Source organism: Coturnix japonica, chromosome 2, assembly GCF_054131305.1.
Source record: "Coturnix japonica strain WE chromosome 2, WE-NBRP24, whole genome shotgun sequence".
NCBI classification, from domain to species: Eukaryota; Metazoa; Chordata; class Aves; order Galliformes; family Phasianidae; genus Coturnix; species Coturnix japonica.
This window is the reverse complement of record NC_140664.1, coordinates 8,071,173-8,094,192: the sequence shown is the minus strand read 5'-3', so window position 1 is coordinate 8,094,192 and position 23,020 is coordinate 8,071,173. Positions and strand designations below refer to the sequence as shown.

Here is a 23,020-nt window from a genome sequence, read left to right as displayed (position 1 = left end):
GCATGGCCTGTTTCCACACAAATACACATGTTGTATTGATTGCGGATGGTCTCGTCTGGGGATAGCTGTGTGACTGCAGGTTCTGCTGCTTCCATCTGTGAATTATATGAATGACAATTTTTACTGAGACAAGCCCAGCTCCTTTGAACACACAGGCTTGATGAGAGGTTCATTTGTGCAGTTTACAGCTCAGTATGAACTGCAACACCAATTCATAAAGGACCCTGTGTTATATGTTTACTATTTTGAGAAAAAAATCTGTTTGGCCATCCTAAAATGATGTCATCTACTTTTTTTTGATGCAGGGTTTGTAGAAGGTAGTTTGCCTGTGTTGCATCCCAGCAGGACTGTCTCTGTACTGTCACAAAAATCACTGGGGGTAACTTAGTGGTGGTTACCCTCTCTACAGTTGCTGCAGTGGGGTAACCTCTCTCTTCCTCCTGAGGCACTTAAGTGGGAGTTGAGCAGTGAAATTTGTCTCCTGTGGTGCTTCAACACATATTCATTTTACAGCCTGAAAGAGCCCTTCTTCTGGAAAAGATGTGACTGGAGAAGGGGTCAAGAGCTCAGCTCTGGAAAGTGACTCCAGAGAACTTGATTAGTACTTCAGCAGGACAATAGACTCAGTTGTAGACTCCAGACAAGTCATCTGAGGTGGAGTTCCTCGGTTCCTAGGTTCCTTGAGCCATTCAGGATATGTTAGTACATTTGAGCTCTCCAAATGGAATGGACAGGTACAGCATAGTGCCTAGAAGAGAGCCTTGACTTTCTGGAGTGGGCACTTAGTAAATCTCTAGTGGGTAATGACTGACACGGTATCTGTCTCCAATTGTATACACCTGTGTTTAGGCAGGACACTCCAGGCTCTTTTAATAGCACAAAACCTCAATGGAATCTGTGGGCTTAGCTAAAAGCACTCTCTCTTATCTCTCACATCTTCACATCTGGACTGACATTAAAATCCACTGGTTGTATTAACTAGCTTTTTCCTGGTTGTTGCAGAGAACAGACCACTAGCCTTGAACATAACCAGAAGTGAAAAGAGCCTGCCCTATATTCTTCTGACTTTGCTTATATCCCACATGATTAACTGCCTACACAAGTTATGTTCCTCTTTTTAGGGAGCTTATTCTTGACCCTTTTTGTGAGTAACTGACACAGCAGAGTGCTTACAGCCCATGTAGTTGGACATTCAGGAGTGGAGAAAGTTGCTGAGACCATTCATTAAAATAGAGAAACTGGAATCTCATAGAAATATGATGCCATGAAATAATCACACATATTCTAAAAAAAATTAAACCCTTTTTATTTGTATATTTATTTTTATATATAAAAGAAATACAAAAACAAACGAAAAAACAAAACAAAACAAAAAAAACCAAACCACAAACAAAATGTTGATTATGGCAATTCAGTTTTGTCAGCCCCCTCAGCCTGGGCTGCTGCTTCAGATCCACCAGGGGTGAGCAAAGTCCTGCGGTTATAATGTCCCTTTATGATTCCAGAATTATTGTTCTCATTAAGGATTTGCTTCTGTTTTTGCCTGTTAAGAGACTGTACAAGTCCTAGTACAACAGCTGCTAATGAATACTGTCCAGTCAGTTTTCTTGGTTGTAAGATTAAAGGATTTGGTTGAACTCTTCCTAGAAGAAAATACGTTTTGATTTTTCCTTCCTGTTCACTGATGCCTTTGACATAAATCTCTCCTCGGTAGTCAAAGGCAAATCCTCGGTCCTTCAGGATCAGATACGTTTCTTCAGGCACTTGTATTCTGTCACTAACTCCTGTGCTGTCCATTCGACTTGCTAAATTAACTGTTTTGCCCCAGATATCATACTGTGGTTTCTTGGCACCGATAACTCCTGCTACAACAGAGCCATGACTAATCCCTATTGAAAAATAAATAAGTAAATAAAATAGAGAAGAAATAGCCAGCTAAGCAAGAATGACTGAAAACCATATTTGCACTTCAGAATCAGCAGAAACCTAGGTCAGATACACTTATCATTAAGCTTAAGGAAAAGGTATACACAAAAAGAACAAAATAAGTCCAGGAAAGATAAAACCATGAAACATTATATCCTCAAAGCTATTTTACAGGTTGTCCATCACAGTGGAATTGCAGTACTTATATATTGCCTGTATTCTGCAAGCTATTGCCAACTTTTCTGCAAACTATTTCTTAAGAAGTAGGAAAAATCTTTCAGATTCTGCACTTCTTGAAGGCAACTCTAACAGTGCTATGCAGTGAAGAAATGACATTCTTTTGTTCTATGAAGTGAAAATATTCATGTATTTTCTATGTAGTTAGTGCAATTTGTTTAAACTTATAGATTCAAAAATAAATTCAAGGCAAACAGAAAACATTATTATTATTATTATTATTATTATTATTATTATTATTATTATTATTAGTATTATTTTTCCATGATGGAATTTAAAAAATGAATTTAGTGGTAATGAAAAGCAACTTTGAAGAAGGATTTGCAAAGTTTTTCTATTATTATTATTTTTTAATAAATCAATTGTAGAAATGATCTTTAAATATTACTGCAATTGTAATAAATTAATTGTAAGTGATCAACATTTACTGGGCACAGATGCACGTTCCCTGAAAGTTTTCCATGGTTCTAAACTGTTAGGATGCACTCTGAGATAGCACAGATAGTGATGCCAAAACCCTCCATGCTGTGACTGATGAACATTTTTTTTTAATGCCAAGCCTGTCTTGATTTTCTGAGTGCTTTTTTTGTTTTGTCAGTTGACCTAGACAACATTAGAAGTCATCAGGTTTGTTCCTGCTACGTGCCATACATTAAGGTAATCTTTCCATGACCCATCATATTGAGATCATATCAATTCACAGCAGTTTAGAGGCGCTGCCACTGGGACAGATCAGGTCAGAACTGGAATTCAGTTTTTCTCCAAAACCATAAGTACTGCACACAGAGTTTAGAGTGAGCTAATATTCCCTTTTTTAATTTAAAGCACATTTTAATTTAATGCTTGAATAATGCTTACCAATACGGAGCTCGAAGTTGTTAAATGAATGCTTGTTGATCTCCTGTATACTTTCATTCAGTGCTATGGAGAAGTCAGCTAGAGCACACAAATGCCCCCATTTGTCTTCACATTGCTGAGGAGCCATTAAAAAACAATATGTTAGAAATGCTTTGCATTTGCCTGTAGAACAGCTTCCATCCATCCCTAACACATAACAAGTATCTTACAGATTTGGAATCCAAAATGAACAGTTTCACTGTGCTAGATCAAAGGGAGGTTGGGTAGTGTTAATGGTAAAGTAATGCTTCCCACTTATATAACAATGCTTGTATACTTAGATACAGAGAAACTCACTCTGAAACACAAAAGAAATTCATTTCCTATCAAAAATCAGAAAGGAAATCACAGGAATTAACAATGCATATGAAATCTAAGGCTAATGAAATATGGAGAGGATTGGGACTGGCCAAGGACTGTTACAATATCACCTTATCTATTGTGAATCCAATTAATTCTTTCATTAAACAAATTTCCAGTCCATAAATATGAAGAACTGCAAGCACCACCTCACATCATGCAGTGCAGCTCTTTGCCATTTTAACCGTCTTTGGTATTTAAGCCTGATCATAAGTATCTCCCTTGTATCAACATTTTCTGTTCACAGCATGCTCATTTGTTGTCCTCAGCCTCTTTCAATTCAGAGTATGCCATCCACCCTCAGCAGCCCTCACCTCTCTGATGCTGTCAATGATACACTTATATATATGAAAGCAAGTATGCTTAAAACATATGTACAAATTTCATTAGACTACTACACTTTTACAAAAGATTGACTAATCACTGTTGAAAATGCAGTAAAGATTTTCTTCCTTTGAATTTTTACACATATTAAGAGCAAAAAGAAATGGTTAGGAGACGTGTAGCAGAAACCTGCTATGTTTCTGATGTTTACATCTTTGCTCATCTCTGCAGAGAAGCAATTTTAAATGGAACAAAGTAAGAAAAAAATATCATGCATGCCTAGTTTTATGGATTTCTATCTATCAGCCTTACTTGTTACTCTGCATGTTGGAGATGCTCAACTAGCTACACTCCACATGCTTTATAATATAATGTAAATAAACAATTTTTTTTTTTTTTTCAGACTATAAAGCTCTGGATGCTGCTTTCCTGGTATCTGTGATCAGTGTGGGCAGATGTGATTCCCACACTCCTGGGGCAGCACAGTCTTGTGGTGCTCTTCCTTGGGATCTGGCTCTGGTTGCCGAGCAAGGCAGATCTTGGAAACTGTCAGCTTCTCACTGGAAGTATTCTAGAACCTCATCTTATTCCTCTGGGGACCCCATTTTCAAGCATATGCTCGAGTGTAATTGTGAGTATATTGATGCTATCTGGTTTATTTTAGGTTCATGGTTGGGATTGTGCATGCGTCCTCTGTGGCTGAATATGAATTGAGAGTCCTGTTCGACAAAAAGCAGGAGACAAGACAGCAGTGTGCACTTGCAGCCTGGAACGCCAACAGTATCCTGGGGTTCATCAGAAGAGGGGTGATCAGCGGGGAGAGGGAGGTGATTGTTCCCTCTGCTCTGCCCTTGTTGAGGCCCCATCTGGAGTACAGCATCCAGACCTGGAGCCCACAGCCCAAGAGGGATAAGGAGCAGGTCCAGAGGAGGGTCACAAAGATGATCAAAGGGCTGGAGAACCTCTCCTATGAAGAAATACCAAGGGAGTTTGGCTTGTTTAACTTGGAGAAGGCTTTGGGAAATTTTATTGCTGCCTTGCAGTACTTGAAGTTAGCATATAAGCAGGAAGTGACTTTTTACACAGGACAAGGACAAGGGGGGAAAGTTTAAAACTGAAAGAGGGGATGTTTATGTTAGAAATTAAGAAGAAATTCTTTAGTTGGAGTGTGATGAGGCACTGGCACAGGCTGCCCAGAGAAGCGGTGTATGTTCCATCCCTGGAAGAGTTAAAGGCCAGGCTGGATGGGACCCTTGGCAGCCTGATCTGGTAACTAGCCCATGGAAAGGGGGCAAATCTGGATGGTCTTTAAGGTTCCATCTAATCTGAAACATTCTGTGGTTCCATGATTTTTCCCTTAGTTTGGTTTCCAATTCTGATATTGAGAGCAATGTGCAAACTTCTGGTTCTGTGAAGTTCCTCAGTTGAAGTAACATATCTGCTTTGTCCTGCTGTACAGTTTATCATCCTGTTACACTGCAATAAATGTTTAAATGTGACCTTGCACTTGTATAAGAATGCTGCTCTACTTTCCCATCACTGTGATTGAAAGGAGATCTTTTTCTCTCTAACAAACTTAAATTTGAAGAAGGAATCCATATGGTTCTTGTTCAGAAAACAAATGGCATTTCAATTCATCAAGAACTGCAACTGTTTTTGCCAGAAGCCCCAAATGTCTGATTTCTTCAAGCAAATATAGCTCTATGAACACTGAAACAATAAGACTAACAATCTTTAATACAATCACATAAAAAGCTTTATGTTTTAGAGTAGACTCTTCTTTTACCTGTTTTTCAGGTGACAATCCTGACACAGCCATGTATGTGCTTCCGATTGTTTTAATTTTTTCAATATCCTGGAATCTCTCTTCACCTAGTAGCTAATAAGCATGTTAAAAATAATAATAAAAAATAAATAAAATCAATAATTTCTGTAACTTTTAAGGAAAAAATACTTGTAATTATGTGTATATTCTGGTATACAAATATAAGCACACTTGATCATTTCAAAATATTCCAAAACCTCTTTGGTTAGATTTAGTGCTCTTTTGGAAACATTTCTGGTGATTAGGACAGTCTTGAAGGTAATTCAATCCACTTATTCATTCAAACATCATACATATTCAATGGAAGGACACAGATGCCTCCAAGCACTTGTTTGGGAGATCAAGTCTTCCAGCAGGATATGCTTCGTTTAACTGCCATGTTTGACACTGGTACACTCATTGATCAATCAGTCTGTGCTTTTGTTAAGTATATACCCTTTACAATAAAAATGCAGGGGACCAATGCATACTGTTAAGCACCAATATATACTAAGTAGGCACAAAAAATCTTATCAGATTGGGAGTCTGCAAGAGGAAGGATAAATTTAGTGTAGTGACTAGAGCAGCGAGAGGAGTGAGAATGACAATTTGGTGCCTACTCCAAGCCCACATTCACAGTTTAGTGTAGAACTTTGCATTAAATTTTGGCTAGAGCCTTACATTCCTTGAGAAAAATAATCCCACCTTGTGTTATGAACTCGACTATTGACAGCAGAGATTTGTATGTGATGTGGTCACATATCACATCATCACAGGCTTTAAAGATGTGTGTTAATATGACCCTGGGACACTTCAAGATGGATAGGAAGCATGATATCTAGTAAATTCAGGCATCAATATGGTTATGACCTCTCTTGAACGATAATTCTCTTTCCCCTCTCAAAAATAACCCTCACTAAACCTGTTTGCAGTCAACAAATATAAAACTTCTAGTACCAAATATTCAAAATAGTTGAGATTTAAATGAAAAAAAACATGCTCTGGTCAGGCAAAAAGTTTAAAGAAGCTTTCCCCACTTCTTTTATACATTATCACACATTCTTTTTCCACCATGTGGACTTGGGTTCCCTGTAAATTAAAAACTAAAAGCTTTATTTTGTTCAAAGGGGAAAACATACCAAAGGAATAACATGAGATACCCCTGGCCATTGAACTAACCACATTGTAAGTCAGCCAGAGCGTCAGGGTCTAGGAAGCTTTGCTGTTCATGTGCAGATTTTGCACCATCTGCCTCTAAAGGGAGGTTGCACAGCATTGTGCAGGGGACACAATGCCAAATGGTTAATGGCTCTCTTCCAAGTCAAGAAAGTCCAAAAATTTGACACATTTCTCATTTTCTTCTGACTGCCAGAAAAGCCCATTATCTGTATTTCTCTCCTACATGGACAGTTATTCTAACTGCTCCCTTAAAGAAAAAGACTGAAAAAGAGCTGCAAATGTGTAGGGGAAAAATGGTCTTGGTTGAAAAAAAGACTATGTTTTCAGTTCCACATGGTTTCTAGAAACAATAATGAAGAGCACAATCATAGTATCACTCAGGTTGGAAAAGACCTTAAGCCAACCACAACCTAACCACAGTACCCTAACTAACAGCTCTCCGCTAAATCACGTCCCTGAGCACCACATCCGAATGGTTTTTAAACACATCCAGGGATGGTGACTCAACCACCTCCCTGGGGAGCCTGTTCCAACAATATGGAATGTATGATAACTATTTAAAAATTATTCTTAGAAAATTATTCTAAAAAAACCTACTGGCAATCAGGCATTTTTGAACAAATAATCTCAAGTTATCTTCTTCTCATTCATGATTGTTTGCAAATCTCTATTTTTTTCCTGCTTCATTCTGTTTGTTAAATAACTTATTTCCTTTTTCAGATAGTGGTTTATTTACCCACAACTTTCGTCAAAGTATGACAGGATGATGAATATTGATTTTGAGGGAAAATATTCCCACTCTATTTGTTGCATCACTTTCCTACTGCTATTTGTTGCAACACCTTAAATAGACTCATGAATTTACCAAGAAAGATCGGGAAACATTTTCCAACACTTCAGCATGGTTGAAATCCGAAAATAAATGAATAGCTTGATGCTGCAATTTGTGTACAGTCAAATTATGCAGAGGCCAGACCCTGTGGCACATGCATGTAAGAGATAGTAAAGCAGAGAACATTTCAGGACATCCCACGTAACTGCATTGCAATCAGTGAATTCTAAAAGCAGAATCCCTGGTGCTGAAACCCTTATTTGTGACAACATCAGGTATTAGAATCTGTTGTTATAAACACCATGTAAATCACTGCAGGATAAAGGATAAAGAGGGGAAAAGAGTCCATGAACTAAAAAACTCTTATTAAAGCATAAATCCCAATGTACTGTAGCTAAGATACATAAATGCTAGATTAAAATGGCTAGAAAGAATATTACATTTCAGAATAAAAAAAACAATCCATCAGTGCTCATAATCTTCAGGAAAAAAAACATTCCAGTATTATTTTTTGGTACAGCATGTCTAATAACATGAGTTTTGCTCTGTTATGTGTCATTTTAAAAGCTGCAAGTAGATCTGCAATGTTCATGTTTGTTTATTGATGTATGAAGTGTTCCTTTTAGTAGCTCTGAGCCTGATTTCAAAATAGGAAATAATGTATAACTGTATTTTGTAGTGATGTCCTTTTTTCTTTTTTTCTTTTTTTTTTTTAATTTTTAATTTTTTTATTTTTTTTAACTGCTGCTTTCATTCAGAACTATGTGAGATATGTCAAATGGCACTAAGCGCCAATGTCCCAGACTCTTGTCTTAAGAATTCTATATCTGCATATCTCTGCAGAATTGCTCATGTGATGTTGGGGATCAACGTACTTCCATAACTAGTACATCTGCTCTGCTTTCAAGGTTTTGCTTCTGGTCCTTTATTAAGACAGTAGACAATCTCAGTAAGAAATATAATGAAAAGCAGAGTGTAGTGTCATCAGTCAGTAGTTGCACAGAAGCATTACTGTCCTTGATACAGTGGTTGCAAAATGTCTTCTGGTTCCTTTTCCATGGCTAGGATTACTCCCTTCACAGCGGTTCTGTTCTGCATATCACTTTTCAGATCGCTTAGACAGAGAAAACTAATGGCATGACCATGCTGGAGGTAGGTTAGCAGTCATCAGGGGAGCACATAATTTAATTTACTACCCATATCAAGAATATATCTATTATTCAACTAAACATATCTGAGACATAATACAGTTCCTAATTAGGTCCTTTATTAGTTACAGAACAGGTGTCAGGGACCCAAATTATTATCATGTTAGAGCTTTTGATGAAAAACTTGTCTTCAATAATAACCTCAGCAGCAATGAAATTCTGCTGTGAAGATTACATGAAAGTGCATGACAAGATATCTTAAATTAATTCATAGCAATAGGCTTTGCATTAAGTTTGAGCCATAATCATTTTAATCAGATCTGGAAAGAAAAACAAAACTATTAATCAGAGCATGCTGACAGCTGTGCAAGATCTCAGAAATGAGAATGAAGTATTTATACCTATAGGGAAAACAGAGCAGAAGCTTAGGAGGAGACAGACTTCTTCCTGTAGAATAAGAGTTTAGTTTTCTACTGAAATGCACAAGGATTCATTGCATCTGTGAATTCTTATACTTCCTACTGGCAATTTTAGTAACTGTTCATTTGTAAAAATAAACCCCCAGTTTCATTGTGTCTCACAGTTTGGTACACTTGATCCTCATCCAGTTTTCATGAGCTAGCACTCTTTGAACTCTTCCCATGAGGAGTCCCAGGATAAGGAAGAATAAAGGTGTAGTTAATCCCCTAACCCGAGCTCATAATTAGTTTCTATCTTTTGGCTTGATTCAGGCATCTTTGTTTTCTGAAAATCGCAGGAAAGCCAATTATTCCATTTTATACCTTTGCCTTACAATCACAAAATGAAGACAGCTACAGAAGTAAGGTAAAATAAATTCTTCAAAACCTCTGAGAGGCCTTAGATAGTAGCTTCCCAGAACCGAATAGTAATGATAAAAAGTATTAATATCTTTTTTGTCAGTGTTATGTCTTTCACTTTTATCTCACTCTTCAGCCACCTTCTCTGAAGCCATTGGAGATGCCTGTTCTTCAAAGCAAAATGAATCAACACAAAATAAAACAAAAACCTTAGGCTAGATACTCAAGGAGAGACAGGTGCTTAAAGTAGAACTGAGGTACAACTAAATAAAGAGAGAGAGAGAGAGAGAGAGAGAGAAAGAAAAGAAAAAAAGAAAAAAAAAAAGAAAGAAAAAAAAAAAAGAAGAGAAATGACACTAAATCTCAGATTTTCATTGAACTGTAGTCCCTGGAGAGATCTAAAATCCTGATCTGGAATTCATATTCTGAAACTAAGCATTCATTCCTGTTTTCTCTCAAAAGTTCAGTCTCAATGAATTGAATAGTGCCTTTTGAGTAGAGAACCAAAAAAAAAAAAATAAAAAGAAACAAAGGTTGAAAGTGTTCTCACTTTTCCAAAGTGAGATGTGAAATATGGATCAAAGCTCCATTTAGGGAACAAACTCATTCCTTCCACTTCCTTGAAGTGTGTCTTAAAATTAAACCTACAAAACACCCTTCATTTCTCCATTTGGTACTCTATCATCATGCAGACAGGAATTAATAACACTGTTGAGATGAAAACAGATAGAACATCCTAGGATATGTGTTTTTTTACTGTTTCTCAAATACTTCTTGCTATCCAGGTGCTTACTCCTTTTCAGTCCAGTTTAGTGACACTGGAGCAGGTTGCCTGCAGAGGTGGATTCCCTTGCCATGGAAGCATTCAAGGCCAGGCAGAACGGGGATTTGAGCAACCTGGTCTGCTGGGAGGTCTTTGCCTATAGTGGGGGGATTGGAACTAGATGATCTTAAAGGTCCCTTCTAACCCAAGCCACTCTACAATTCTATGATCTTCAAGGTCTCTTCCATCCTAAGCCATTCTATGATTTTATGATTCTATGATTCCTCAGCTCTCTTTCGGATATTAACATTGTTTACCTTCATGATGAACAGAATACTTAAATAAATAGTTTTTTGCTTGTTTGTTTGTTTGTTTCAAGTGCCATTTTCAATTTTTCACCTCCAACTCTGAATTCCTTAGCAAAGGAATCAGCTTAACATCTCTATCACTATATGACCAGAGAAGTGACATTGGTAAAAATGTCATCTCTTTTGTTCTTAACTCAGTGTTTGATTTTGTGCTGATCTGACTCATTCACTGCCTTCAAAATAATACCTTTACCAGTTTAGATTTGGATCATCATTTCCCAGATCTCTTTACCCTTTCTTCTTCAGAATACAGGCATGTTCTACCACTAGATACACTGGAGCAGGTTGTGGTTTTTATTATATATGCACATATCCAAGTAACTATTGTTTTCAGTTTCTCTTGGCTTTAGACCAAAGTTTGGCAAGTCTAAATCAAAAAGATGACAACTGTAGTAGTAACTGAAGTAAAAAACATTTAAACAACTAGCTAAAAAAGAATAATAAAATCTTTGAAAATTATTTGAAACAAAATAGCAAATTTTATAATTTATATTGACTGATTTGCTGTTTGAGAACTTAGTATTCAGGAACTATCAGATTATCTTAAATAGTTGGTCTTACCTCATCAAAGTCTGCAATGATTTCATTCAGCAAGCGTAGACATTCTACTCCTTGGTTATTCATCTCTGTCTGGGAATAGAAGTCAGCAAATCCAGGAATAGAAGCAAACATCACACCAACGGCATCATAAGACTGTGAATACAATTCCTAAAAGAGCAATGAAGAAAACCAAGGTGGAGTTGAAAGACAGGAATCAGAAAATCGTTCTCTGTGCTAAACTTCCACAGCTTACTTGTTCTACGCACAGTACATTAATAAGAGAATTTCCAGATGGGGCCTCACAGGTGCAGAGTAGTTCAAAACAGCCACCTCCCTCTCCCTGCTGACCATTTCTCTTCTGATGCAGCCCAGGATAACATTGGTCTTCCGGGCTGCAAGATCACACTACTAGGTCATGTCCAGTTTTTTGTTAAACAGGACCCCCAAGTTCTTCTCTGGAGGGCTGTTTTCAGTAAGTTTTTCTCCCAGTCTGAACCGAAATCTGTGATTGCCTCGACTCAAGTGCAACACCTTGCACTTGGCCTTGTTAAACCTCAAAATATTCTTAAGCACCTACTTTTTGTGCATGTTCAGGTCCCTTGGAGTCATCAGCAAACTTGCTGGGGGTACATTTGATCCCACTGTCTATGTCACTCAAAAAAATTTTGAAGTGCACTAGTTCCAAGACAGATCCCCAGGGACACCACTCACAACCAGCCTTCACCTGGACATAGAGACATCAACAACACTCTGGCTATGATCATAGTGTGCCCCAGTGGCACAAGGAATGGTGTAGGACCATGTCAAATGCCTTGCACAAGTCCAGGTAGGTGACATCAGTTGCCTTTCCTTTGTCCACTGATGCCATTATTCCATCATAGAAGGCAACCAGATTGATCCAAAATGATCTGCCCTTGGTGAAGCTATACTGCTTGTCTCAGAGCTCCTCCAAATCTTCCATGTGTCTTAACGTCTCCTTCAGGAGGATCTGTTCCATGATCTTCTCAGGAACAGACATGAGGCTGATCAGCTTGTAGATCCCCTTTTCACTGCCAGATTTTAATTCTGAAAAAATAATTGGTTCCAATCCTGCCCTTATTATTTCCTCCTCCAAAGAGCATCTACAGTCTCATGGTAATCATAATCTAAGGACACTTCTGTTTCCTTTCATATAAATTAGTACACAGGCTAGTTTGTTGAGGCTTGAAGAATGCATGCTGAGAGAATTATACTAGGCTCAGATTTTGAAGACAGAAAATATTCTGAGTCTTCAGCTTCCCAGTTTTTCTATTTTTGGTAAGAAACATCAATACTGAAATAATGTATCCTTGAGAAAATGCTTACACTACTCATTTGAGAATACATTTTTGAGAGCAGAAATTAACATCATGGTCAGAATTGAACTGCATGATTGATTGTACTGAGATCCGGTAGATGCTACTGCCAGCAGACTCACACATATATCAGTACAGTAACTCTTGGAAGTCGTCTTACAAAAACCAAAAGTGATGACTCTGAATTTGGTGGCAAATAGTTGAAACAACAATAGTGATGCATGAGACATGTTTACTTTTGAAGGTTATCATGCATATGTGCTTATGTGAAAAGATAATTCCCTGAGAATCCATAATGCAGACATGATGCAACACCTTCATGTTTGGTAATGGGTTTGGCTTCACTTGAAACAAACTACTCTAACCTGGTTGTTTTCACAAAAACATTTTCTCATGTGAAAAGCAGTGTTTTATGGGAGTTTAATCTCCACAGGGTGCAAAATTCCTCAAGAGGATGATTTCTAAAGTGTCTTTCCTTGTAGCTCCTAACTATGTCATCTTCCCTTAGGTGCTATTTGAAATCACGTTTTCAGAACACAGTGATTTCTCACTGGATCTAATTTGGCTGCTTACATCCATCTTCAAACTGTACAAGCAGAAAAGGGGAGCCTTGAATCTGCACAATTAATATGTCGCTGTTGGCAACTTGAATCTTGAAGTATTTGTCACGTCTTTGTTATAAAATGCAATTCTAAAGTTATATAATAGAACAGCTTTTCCTCAGATGTTATAATATGCATTTGCCTTATTTCAGATAAGGACTAAGTGTCTTACTGCTGCTTCCCCAAACAAATGCTGGCTCTTCTTATATCCCATCAGCATCCTTTCTCCAAACACAGCCCTAAGGATATTCACAGACTCAGCAGAGTATTTTATGGAGTTTTCTTCCATCTGACTGACCTTCAGTCACATCTTGAACTTAACAGAGCTTTTCTGTGTGTACTGCAAACTTTCTTTAGAAACACAGCCACAAATTATGTTCCCAAAATGGATGCTCTGTTAATTGCACAAAAAAATCCAAACCCCTGCAGTATGAAACAGCAAAAATACTCTCTTGGGTCTGGAGATGTAGGATGTTTTGGGTCTGCCACTGGCTCTTGTACAGGTTACATACTAGCTGACAGAGCTGCAATATTACTTCTGCAACACAAGACTATCTTAAAGCTGCAAAGTCATTTTGTTAGACTTTTACATCTTCTTTTAAGAAATGTTTTATTTTCCCAGAGTCATATGCTTGGAGGGATCTTTGAAGAATGCCATCAGAAGAAAGAGCATGTCGGACAAGATTCTCATGACCTTTGCCTAACTCCAAAGGTGGAGATTTCACATCCTCCGTGATACCCTGATTCAGCATTAGACCACTTCCTGGGTGGAAAATTTTTCCTGCAGCTGAATGGGATTTTTCTTCTGACAACCTGTGTCCATTTCCTCTTGTTCTCCATCTGAGAAGATCTTGATCTCTTTCTTCAATATAACTACATTGAAAGCAGTTGAAAGCAACAGTAAGATCCTCCTTCATCCTTTTACTTTTAAGGTTGAATAAACCCAAATCTCTCAGCCTCTCCTCATCTGCTGTGTTGTTCTAATGATAGAGGACTGAATTGCTGAATTGCTTTAGTAGGTACATGTGCCTCATTCTGGGAAATCTAAAACTGAAAGCAGCACTTCAGATGAGTACTAGAATGGCAGAACGCAAGGAATAATAGTTTCCCTTGACCTTAAAAATCCTTTTTTTTTTTTTTTAAAAAAATATTTTTTAATAATATGGATCAGATACAAAAAATGGGTAATATTTGTGTATTGAATCCTACTGAGAATTGTGTACAAATAAATCTCTAATGTTTCTGCTCTAGTTCTGCTGATTAGATATCAGGAATAAAATTGATACATACTTCATTATCCCGATCCTTCTCCAAGAAGTGACGTGCAACATGACTGGGTAAAATATTCCGTAGCATATTTTCATTGTGCTCCCTTAACTCCTTCATTTCGTTGATTTCTTCTTTTGCTTGAACACGCCACAGAAAATCCAGTCTTGCAGTGTATTCAAGCTGTAGTTTCAGAAAGGAAAGAAAGGCAAAAATAAAGCTCAACAATATAAGAGTAGACATTGTATTGTCATCCTGGAAGGCTGCTCCTCTCATATAAGTGCTTCAATAATGCTGGAAAGGCTTTTGAATTAGAAAGAATTTCATTTCATTGACAGAAAAAGAGAATTTTCATGCCTTATGTATGTTGAGGGTTTGATAGAAATACTAGGACAAATAACATTTGTTATGTTGCTGGTATGGTTAGTGGATAAAAAAAGGATTCAGACAGGAGATTAGATATTGGAACATACTGGTCTGAAGTAAATATGTTCTTTTCATATATGTTTTCAGATGAATTGGGTTTCATGATAAAATAACACAAGTGTGATTCCAAACACATAGCAGAGCTAGGTATTTTACTACTGGAGGAACTAAATATTAACTGTTCAACACACTTTCAAGGAGGATTTTCAAGTCTTTAGCATCAAGTTGTGATATTTATAGTGATAGGAAATGCATTTGTTTTTTGTGTTTTAAAATATAGTGAAAGATACACTATATCTGGTACCCCCTTGAGTACCCTATCCCTGTTCCATGATCATAGACAAGACCAACACTACCAGAACATTTGGGTGCATTGCACTAGAATTTCAGATTTGAAGACAGATGCTACTTTAGGTTGCAAAAAGTCTGCACAGATACAATCTTATTGGAAGTGATGGTAATATATCCTTTCATGCTGTAAACTGAAAGAGAAGACATAGCTGTGAGACTTGAGATGTTCTAAATTGAGATAATGATTATACATTCAGCAAAGTATCATATTACATCAGCAAATAAATGCGTTTTGTAATTGAGAGATGTATCAAATTGTATGTCAAAAGCTGCTGGAGTAAGGAAGTTGCTGGGACATAACTCATGTGCCAGGCTGAAGTAAAGGGCGAGTGTGCAGCAGAGGGAATGACTGAGAGAGGGTTCAGGCATTCCCAATGACAATTGGATCTACTTTTTTTATCATCAGCAGTGACTAATGCAAAAGCCCTCATTTCTTGAGAGCAGCCCTGAGGAGAAGGATTTGTGGGTGTCAGTTGATGAAAGACTCAACATGGACCAGCAAAATCTTGGGTTCAGAAACAGAGTGACAACAGTATATCTGACCACAACATTAATCATGAAATGATCACCTTTTCTTGCACTGCAGTGTATCCCTTAATTAAGCACCTTAAATTTCAGTAGTGAACAAATAGGCAAGAACAAATGTATTACCAATAAAGCCTATGTCCTGTATATGGCATACAACCCAATCACTCCCTAGGTAATTGCAACCTTCAAGGAAATCAGGAAGTAGGGATCAACATTTGAAAGACAATATTTTTCCTTTAAGAATGAAAAAGGAGAGGATTTACATCACAGAGATACATACTCATCTATTGAAAAGTGTCTAAATCAGCAAATATCCTTCCCTCACTAAACTAAAATCTGTATATAGAAAGATCATTGAAAAGACCTGTGGCATATCAGAATTAGATTTGTACCTTTGTCACTTTTTAAACTAGAACAATCTCCTCCGCCTATTTCCTAATGTCTCCTTGTTTTCCCAAGTATGTAGGTTAAAGAGGTGATTGTTTTTGCACATGAACTGCTGTATAGGGATGATTGTCCTTCCCACAGGTCTTTGCAGAGCTAAGCTACAGCCCTAACACCGCTGTGTCCAAAGCAGTCCATGCCTGCCCTGTCAAAGTTTAAGCTTTCCTTTCTACTGAAGAGATCCAGATGAAGAGGAACAATCAGTCAACACTTGCCTGCAACAAAATACACATCTACAACCTAAAAGAAATCAGAGGGTGTCTTTGGCTTCTGTTTCATAGGGTCTCTTCATTGGTCTAATTGGGATGGAGGAAAATGAAGGACTGAGTGTTGTGTGTAGATTTGTTCCCTTTGCAATTGTAAAACGGTTTTGTGTTTTTTTTTAAAGCCATAGAGATTGTACTCAGATGATAGGTTACTGTGTGTTTTCACTGCGTACCCAGCAGAGAGGACTATATGCGACATTGTATTTTCATAAGATTTCAAGGGATGCTTTAAGTTCTACTTACCTAATTAAAAGACATAGCAGTAAATAAACACATTTCAGTATAGAGTAGCTCTAGCCTCAACATTGTTCACAGTACTCCTTTTGTGTACTGTTCCTCAAGTTATCTTTCAGAAACATTGCTGCAAAATATGTTCTACTCGCTAAAAATTGAATTTCTAATAGAGAATTAACCTATCTAGTTTGATGTCATTTATCAGTTACAAAAGTTTAGTAGACGAGAATATCTTTATTTCCTGACTAAAATACAGGTAAGCTTTAAAGAAAAATCTGACTTTGATTAGGCAGGCTCACGCAATTTTTTCTTGATAAGAATCTAGCTTAAAATTCCATGGTGGGGATCAATTTTAATTTACACTGGATAAAGAACAGTAAAGAACTGCCAGAAATGAATTGCCCAAAAGCTCTTTTTTATTTTTTATTTTTTGTAAAACCACCTATAATGAGACATGACTTATGCAATTCTAATTCAGAATACTTCAGCCGTTTGTGAGAAGCTGTGCTGTAGAACAGCTTTATTGGAGCTAATGAGTTTTCCATCAGTTTGGATGATTGAAGACTTTTTCTTACTAATGTGCTCTGAATTTTTACTTATTTCTTTATATTTAAACAGATTGTTTTAGATTAACTCTGTAATAGGGGATAAAACAGCTCTGGAAAGTGTTTCTGGGTGCTTCTGTTGAATATTCTTAAATTGATAAACTGGCCCTATGAATCATTTGGGATAACATGAAGAAGTAAGCACATATCAGGGACCATTTCCAAGTACAGTGTGGGCGTAGCTACCTTGTTTTATGGGGCAAGGAAGATTAATAGATTGTAAAAAGGAAGTGTGCTCACAGACCTCTGGGCTGGAGAACAGTCTCAAATATCCTCAGTCAGGTTTCGTAAAATATAGACATTTATACTCATTTGTGATCTGGACAAGCATTGCTTGAATTCTGTCTAATGTTTACAGTAATGTTAACTCAGTGTTTTCTTTCTAAATACTTTAGAGCAAGTATACTTACTCTCTAACCCTTTGAACTGTATCTTTGCTTATGCTAAGAATTTCTTACCCTTCTAATACTGCCTCACTTAAATTAGGACCTACAAATGCTGGTGTTAATCACCCTAGCCCTCTTCAAGAGAAAATATTCAAACAAATTGAAGATGCAAGACAGTGTCTAAAGAGAACTGTCACTGCTGCTTCCTTAAACACAATGGTCCTCTTTGTCTCTACGTGAACAGAAACTGCTTAAAGTCAGCATGCTTAATACACAGCACTGTAGTGACTGCCAGTCAGAAGCATTGTAGAGGAAGCACGCTGCTTTCAATGGCTTTTGCCAAGTACCTATGATAAATGAGATCTCATTTGATCCTTAGATTTATATTAACTGCAATATAACTTGGCTGTTGCTGAATACAGAACTGCATATGTTCTTTAAGAATGCCAAGCAGTGTAAGAAGTAGACTTTCTTTATTCAGATTCTGCATATGATTTATTAAATTGTTAAAAGTCATGTTTTCATGTGGATAAAAAGACAGTTGGTATTCTGGAAGCGATTATTGTTACATCCTGCAATTGCAAAGGATGTAGGGAATGCTTAAAGCAAATGTTTACATTACCTGTTGACCGTGATAAAATACAGCTAAAAGGAACATTGCCATCAGTAGTAAAGATGCCTCCTTTGTACCCAGGAAGTCTGTTCTGAATAAATAAAGAAAAATGAAATAAAATACAGTTATTGATTTGTCAGTGTTTATTGTAACTGCAGAAAGTTCATTCTGTAATGCACCCCAAACTTTTTCTTTTTCTTTAAAAAATATTCTTTATTTGAAAATTTAACCTACAAATGCATAATTTCAAGAAGACAGGAGTGTTATTTGTTGTCCACAAAATTACTTAATATAAGTAAGTCTCAAGTCTCGCATACAAAACATTGATTAAAACATTAAAGAGAACTAGTCCTAAAATGGAGTCCTTCATAACCCACTAGTTACAGGCCTAAAGCCTGTTTTAATCCTATATACTGTGATGTTTTGAGCCTGACTCACCAGCCAATCATTCAACCATCACGTTCTGTTTTAGTCTAGCTGCATTGGGAATTTTATCCAGGAGAATATTGTGAGAACAGTATTAAAAGTTTTGCTGACATCCAAAAAGATGACATTAGCTGGTGTCTCTTGGTCAGTATCAGGTGATATTTGTCGGGAAATCTAAGATGATAGAAAAACTAGAGTGTGAAAAACAGACCTTGATGGAAACTAATTCAAATGGAAACTTGTTTGTGAGAGATCTGACTAAAGTGACCCTGTGGCCTGATGAAGAATTTACAGTAAGGAAAGGTATTATTATGGGATGAGTCAATAGTATAGAGCAAAACATCCTTGTGTAGAGGTACGAAACATCTTTGTTGTCTGCAATTTGAAATTCAAGTGTTCCCATTTTGAAGTTGGGAAACATGGTGTCCCAAAGATTTCATCCTAGAAGGACTCTAAGCCTCAAATGTAGAAGTTACATATATTTGTTACTGGATATTATAGCAATATAGTAATTGCAGAGACATATGACTTTCACACTGGGTTGCAATACTTTCTATTAAACTAATTAATATAGCTAAGCAAGTAGAGAAACTTCTGGAAATAGAACCTTCAAGCTTGTGCTCCCTAACACTAATGTTGAAGCTCAAATCATGCTCTAATATTGGAGTTATTTAGCACTTGGTACATCTCTGTCCTGTCACTGCCTTATCACCTCCTCCTTCTGGGAAGGATGCCTGGGAGGAGGAGTATGTCCTTCAAATAGCCTCCTACAAAATGTTATCATCCCTATATTTCTTAGATCTCTGAGAGTCATGTCTTAATTTTTGACATCTGTACAAGTAAAACTCTGCCCCTAATAATCAGATGTTCACTCATGTTTGCCTAATAGGAGGTATAAATTTCAGTTAGTACTGCTGGAGTTTCCAGGACTAGAATCCAGTGATCTACACAAAACATGAACGGACTATGAAAGACAGAAGAGATAATTTCTGCTTAATATTTAATTATTATCATGAAATGAGCATTTAAATAAAAAAAACCTGAGGGAAAAAAAACCTCAGAGCATAAGTCTTTCTGGATTTGTCATTGCAACCAATGGTATTTTTAACTATGATGCTCTCCAGTACATGTTTAGTCTTGCTACACTTGGACCTTTAATATAGATATAGATATAGATATATAGAGATACAGATTAGATATAGATATAGATACAGATTAGATTTAGATATAGATATAGATATAGATATAGATATAGATATATAATTCTATTTTACATACATACAATTTTAATAATCATAGCCAGTTCCTAAAGAAAGCTGTGAACACTTACTCTCCATTGTGGTTTAAGTGGTCGTATTGAAGGAAAAGTGAAGCATAAATAGTCTCAGTCAGCAGAGCATAGATTGCAATCATGATGAGAAGTACTGCCAGCTTCAGGACAGAGTTGAGACGAAGAAAGACTGCACAGGTCACCATTGCCAGCACACCAGTAAAGACAAAATACTGAAAAGAAAAAAAAAAACAACAGTCATTACTTTTGGCTATCAGGGATTATATATTCGATCCATAAGTATCTACATAAATGATCGAATATTCATAAATATCAAAAAAGGTTTGCCTCAGATTTGGCTCTCAGGTAAAGTGCTTGCTATACTTGAATGTTCAGTTAAAAATCTTATTTTGCATGGCACCTCCACATTAGCAGAAATCCTCATATTTACTTCAATTTCTCACTATTAGAAAGAAATCGGCATCCTGTATTATGAAAGGAGGAGAGTGATAGATGCTGTATGTAGTAGCATGTTATTTATTAGTCAACTGAATGAGAATCATTTTTTCTTCCTTGGATTCTGAATTTTCACAAAAGTTACGTTAATCAGTATAGGAGAATCATATTCCTGCTTTATCCTTCTCCAGTTCTATCTAAAGAGAGGATAAAGTGCACAGGTTGGAATGCATTATTATTATTATTATTATTATTTTTATTTTTAATACTGTAGGTCAAACACAGCTTAAAATGTGATGCCTGGAAGTTTTATTCATATTTCGTTTTCTAATCTCATTATCGTCTCACGTTTCTCAACGATTAGTCATCTGTCAAATGCAATCCATACACCTGATACTCGATATAGAGAGATAATCATCTCCATGAGTTATTCAAATCTGAAATGGCAACATCAACACCCACAGTCCAAATGTAGTTTAAATTAATTCCCACCATAAAGCTTTAGGAGAGATTGCAGCATTCATTTTTCTTACAGCACTTTTATTTACTACAGATCCTTTGTAGAAAAGTGCATAGCTCTACAACTTGCAGAATACTGATGGCAATATCATGACACTGCCTTATGACTTTCTGTGTGACATACGCATGATCAACCCATTGATTGTGATATCTGCTTGCTCATCATAGAGAAGATTTCTTTCTTTCAAATGGAAATTTACAATCACTACATTAGAATGACTACTATTTTTGCAATATAAGAAATTTTAGTCTTCTCTAGCTTCATATGAATTAAGTAGCACATTTTCTTGAGTTGGCATATTCAGTCATTGTTGGACGTTTTTCTAATTATTTTAAAATATACAAGATAATTATCAAAAATCAGATATCCAGATAAATCTGCACTCACAAAAAAGAAAGCTGGATGAACTATATTGGTCAACCATTTCCTAACGTCTTTTCTTGTCATTGTTCAGGAGTGAATGAGGATATCACTAGCGAGTCAGGGCCTCCATTTTCCCTAATGATTTTTAATGAAGAATCAAAGTTTGTTTTGACTTCCAATGAAATGTGGGTCTTGTCACATCTTGACATCTCACTTCTACTCATATTTCAGCTCTGTGCTGTACACTGTCTATGTATTTCCATAGTTTTTCTGTGAATGGGAACAACAATAAAAAATATCTGGGTACATAAAGGTTCTGGTTGTAATGTTCTGTTAAATTGTAAGACTGATTCCTTCTGTAACCCATATCAGTTTTTTCTATCTATGTTACGCTTCAGCTTTACAGAGCTATTGAGACACCTGACTTCACCACCACTACACAGGTCACTGATTCCAGGTAGTAGTTATGTAAATTTTGTTATCTGTGCCTCAGATTAAAAGTAGCCTCAGAAGTACCTCAGGATAGGAACAGATGTCTGAAAAGGATGCAGATGAATTGAACGTCTGGTTCTTCAGAGGTACTGGTTTGTCAAAATCACACCATAGCTGTGAATAAAGAAAGAAAATAAACTCAGGGCTGTATTGTGCACTGGTGACTATGTGACTGGTGGCTGGGTTCAGGGCATGCAACTGGCTGATCTACTGCTTTCTGTCCCAGATTCCTAGCTTCCAGGAAGGACTAAATGGACAGCAAGAAGAAAAGAGGGGATGAAAGGGAAAAGAAACAGCTATGCACACACTACAGTCATTCCAGGTAACCTTCCTATGCAATCCTGTTCCCAAAGTGGAAAAATGAGCTCATCTGACATTGGACTCTCAATAATTACTCCCTGAAAATGCATATACTGTGCTACAAATTATGGAGAAAAATTATTAAAATGTGAACATAAAATCAGGCCGCATTTGTACAATTGTACAAATTGTACAATTTCTTTCAGGTAGGGTTTCCTGATTATTTGCTATAGATGTTATCCTTACAGAGATGGGACAAAATGTCATGACATTGCGCAGAACTGGATTGGGTCAAACCATAATGCAGTCCCAGAACAGTAAGTGAAACATCCAGAATGGATGTAAGTGAAAAATGCTTCATTATACAATAGTTGTGAGAATTGTATTCAGAAAAATTTCCAAAAAATATTGCTTTTTAGTCTTCAGGCCTTCTATTTTAGTAGTATTTCAAACTAGTTGTATTAAATATAAACAAAATGGTAGTTTTGAGTTGTAATACATTAAGGACTAAGAACACAGGAAAAAAAAAATCATTAATAGTTTCATATTTTGACAGTTAAAGCAGATGGAGTTTCCTGTCACATGTATTAGCCCAATATGTATGTTTATACTAGGTCACTGCATCAACCTCTTGTGTGCAAACTAGTTTCCCTGGCCCTCTTACTAACGGAGAGAGGGTTTTTTTTTTGTTTTGGTTTTTTTTTTTGTTTTTAAATGAAGTCCAACTACTTATAATTAAATTCGAATGAATTTTGAACTTGGAGCTCTCTTGTTTGATATTTCTGTAACTTCATCATCATTGCACCAGCATTTTCTAGATTTTCTGTGCAGCCTTGCATGACAACTGATAAAGATACCCTATGCAAGTTCACGAGGTGTGCAGCACCTCTATGCAGGTCAGAGTTCTGTGACAGCCAGTCTGGGTGCCTTTTTAAAAGATAT

At 36.7% G+C, this 23,020-nt stretch overlaps 1 protein-coding gene across 3 annotated transcripts in view; it reads right to left on the bottom strand.

Annotated features, from left to right (window-relative positions):
- Positions 1-1,285: 1,285 nt before the first annotated feature.
- ADCY8 (adenylate cyclase 8) overlaps positions 1,286-23,020 on the bottom strand; it is a 113,323-nt gene continuing 91,588 nt past the window's right edge. For all 3 annotated transcript variants that reach the window (XM_015856336.3, XM_015856337.3, XM_085536978.1), the window contains 8 exons: positions 21,803-21,892; positions 20,008-20,180; positions 18,261-18,342; positions 14,423-14,581; positions 11,218-11,364; positions 5,531-5,623; positions 3,022-3,136; positions 1,286-1,889 (listed from right to left, as the gene is read on the bottom strand). In XM_015856336.3, coding sequence (XP_015711822.1) covers positions 1,402-1,889; positions 3,022-3,136; positions 5,531-5,623; positions 11,218-11,364; positions 14,423-14,581; positions 18,261-18,342; positions 20,008-20,180; positions 21,803-21,892 — 1,347 coding nt within the window. In that variant the 3' untranslated portion in view covers positions 1,286-1,401. The remainder of the gene's footprint in view (positions 1,890-3,021; positions 3,137-5,530; positions 5,624-11,217; positions 11,365-14,422; positions 14,582-18,260; positions 18,343-20,007; positions 20,181-21,802; positions 21,893-23,020) is intronic.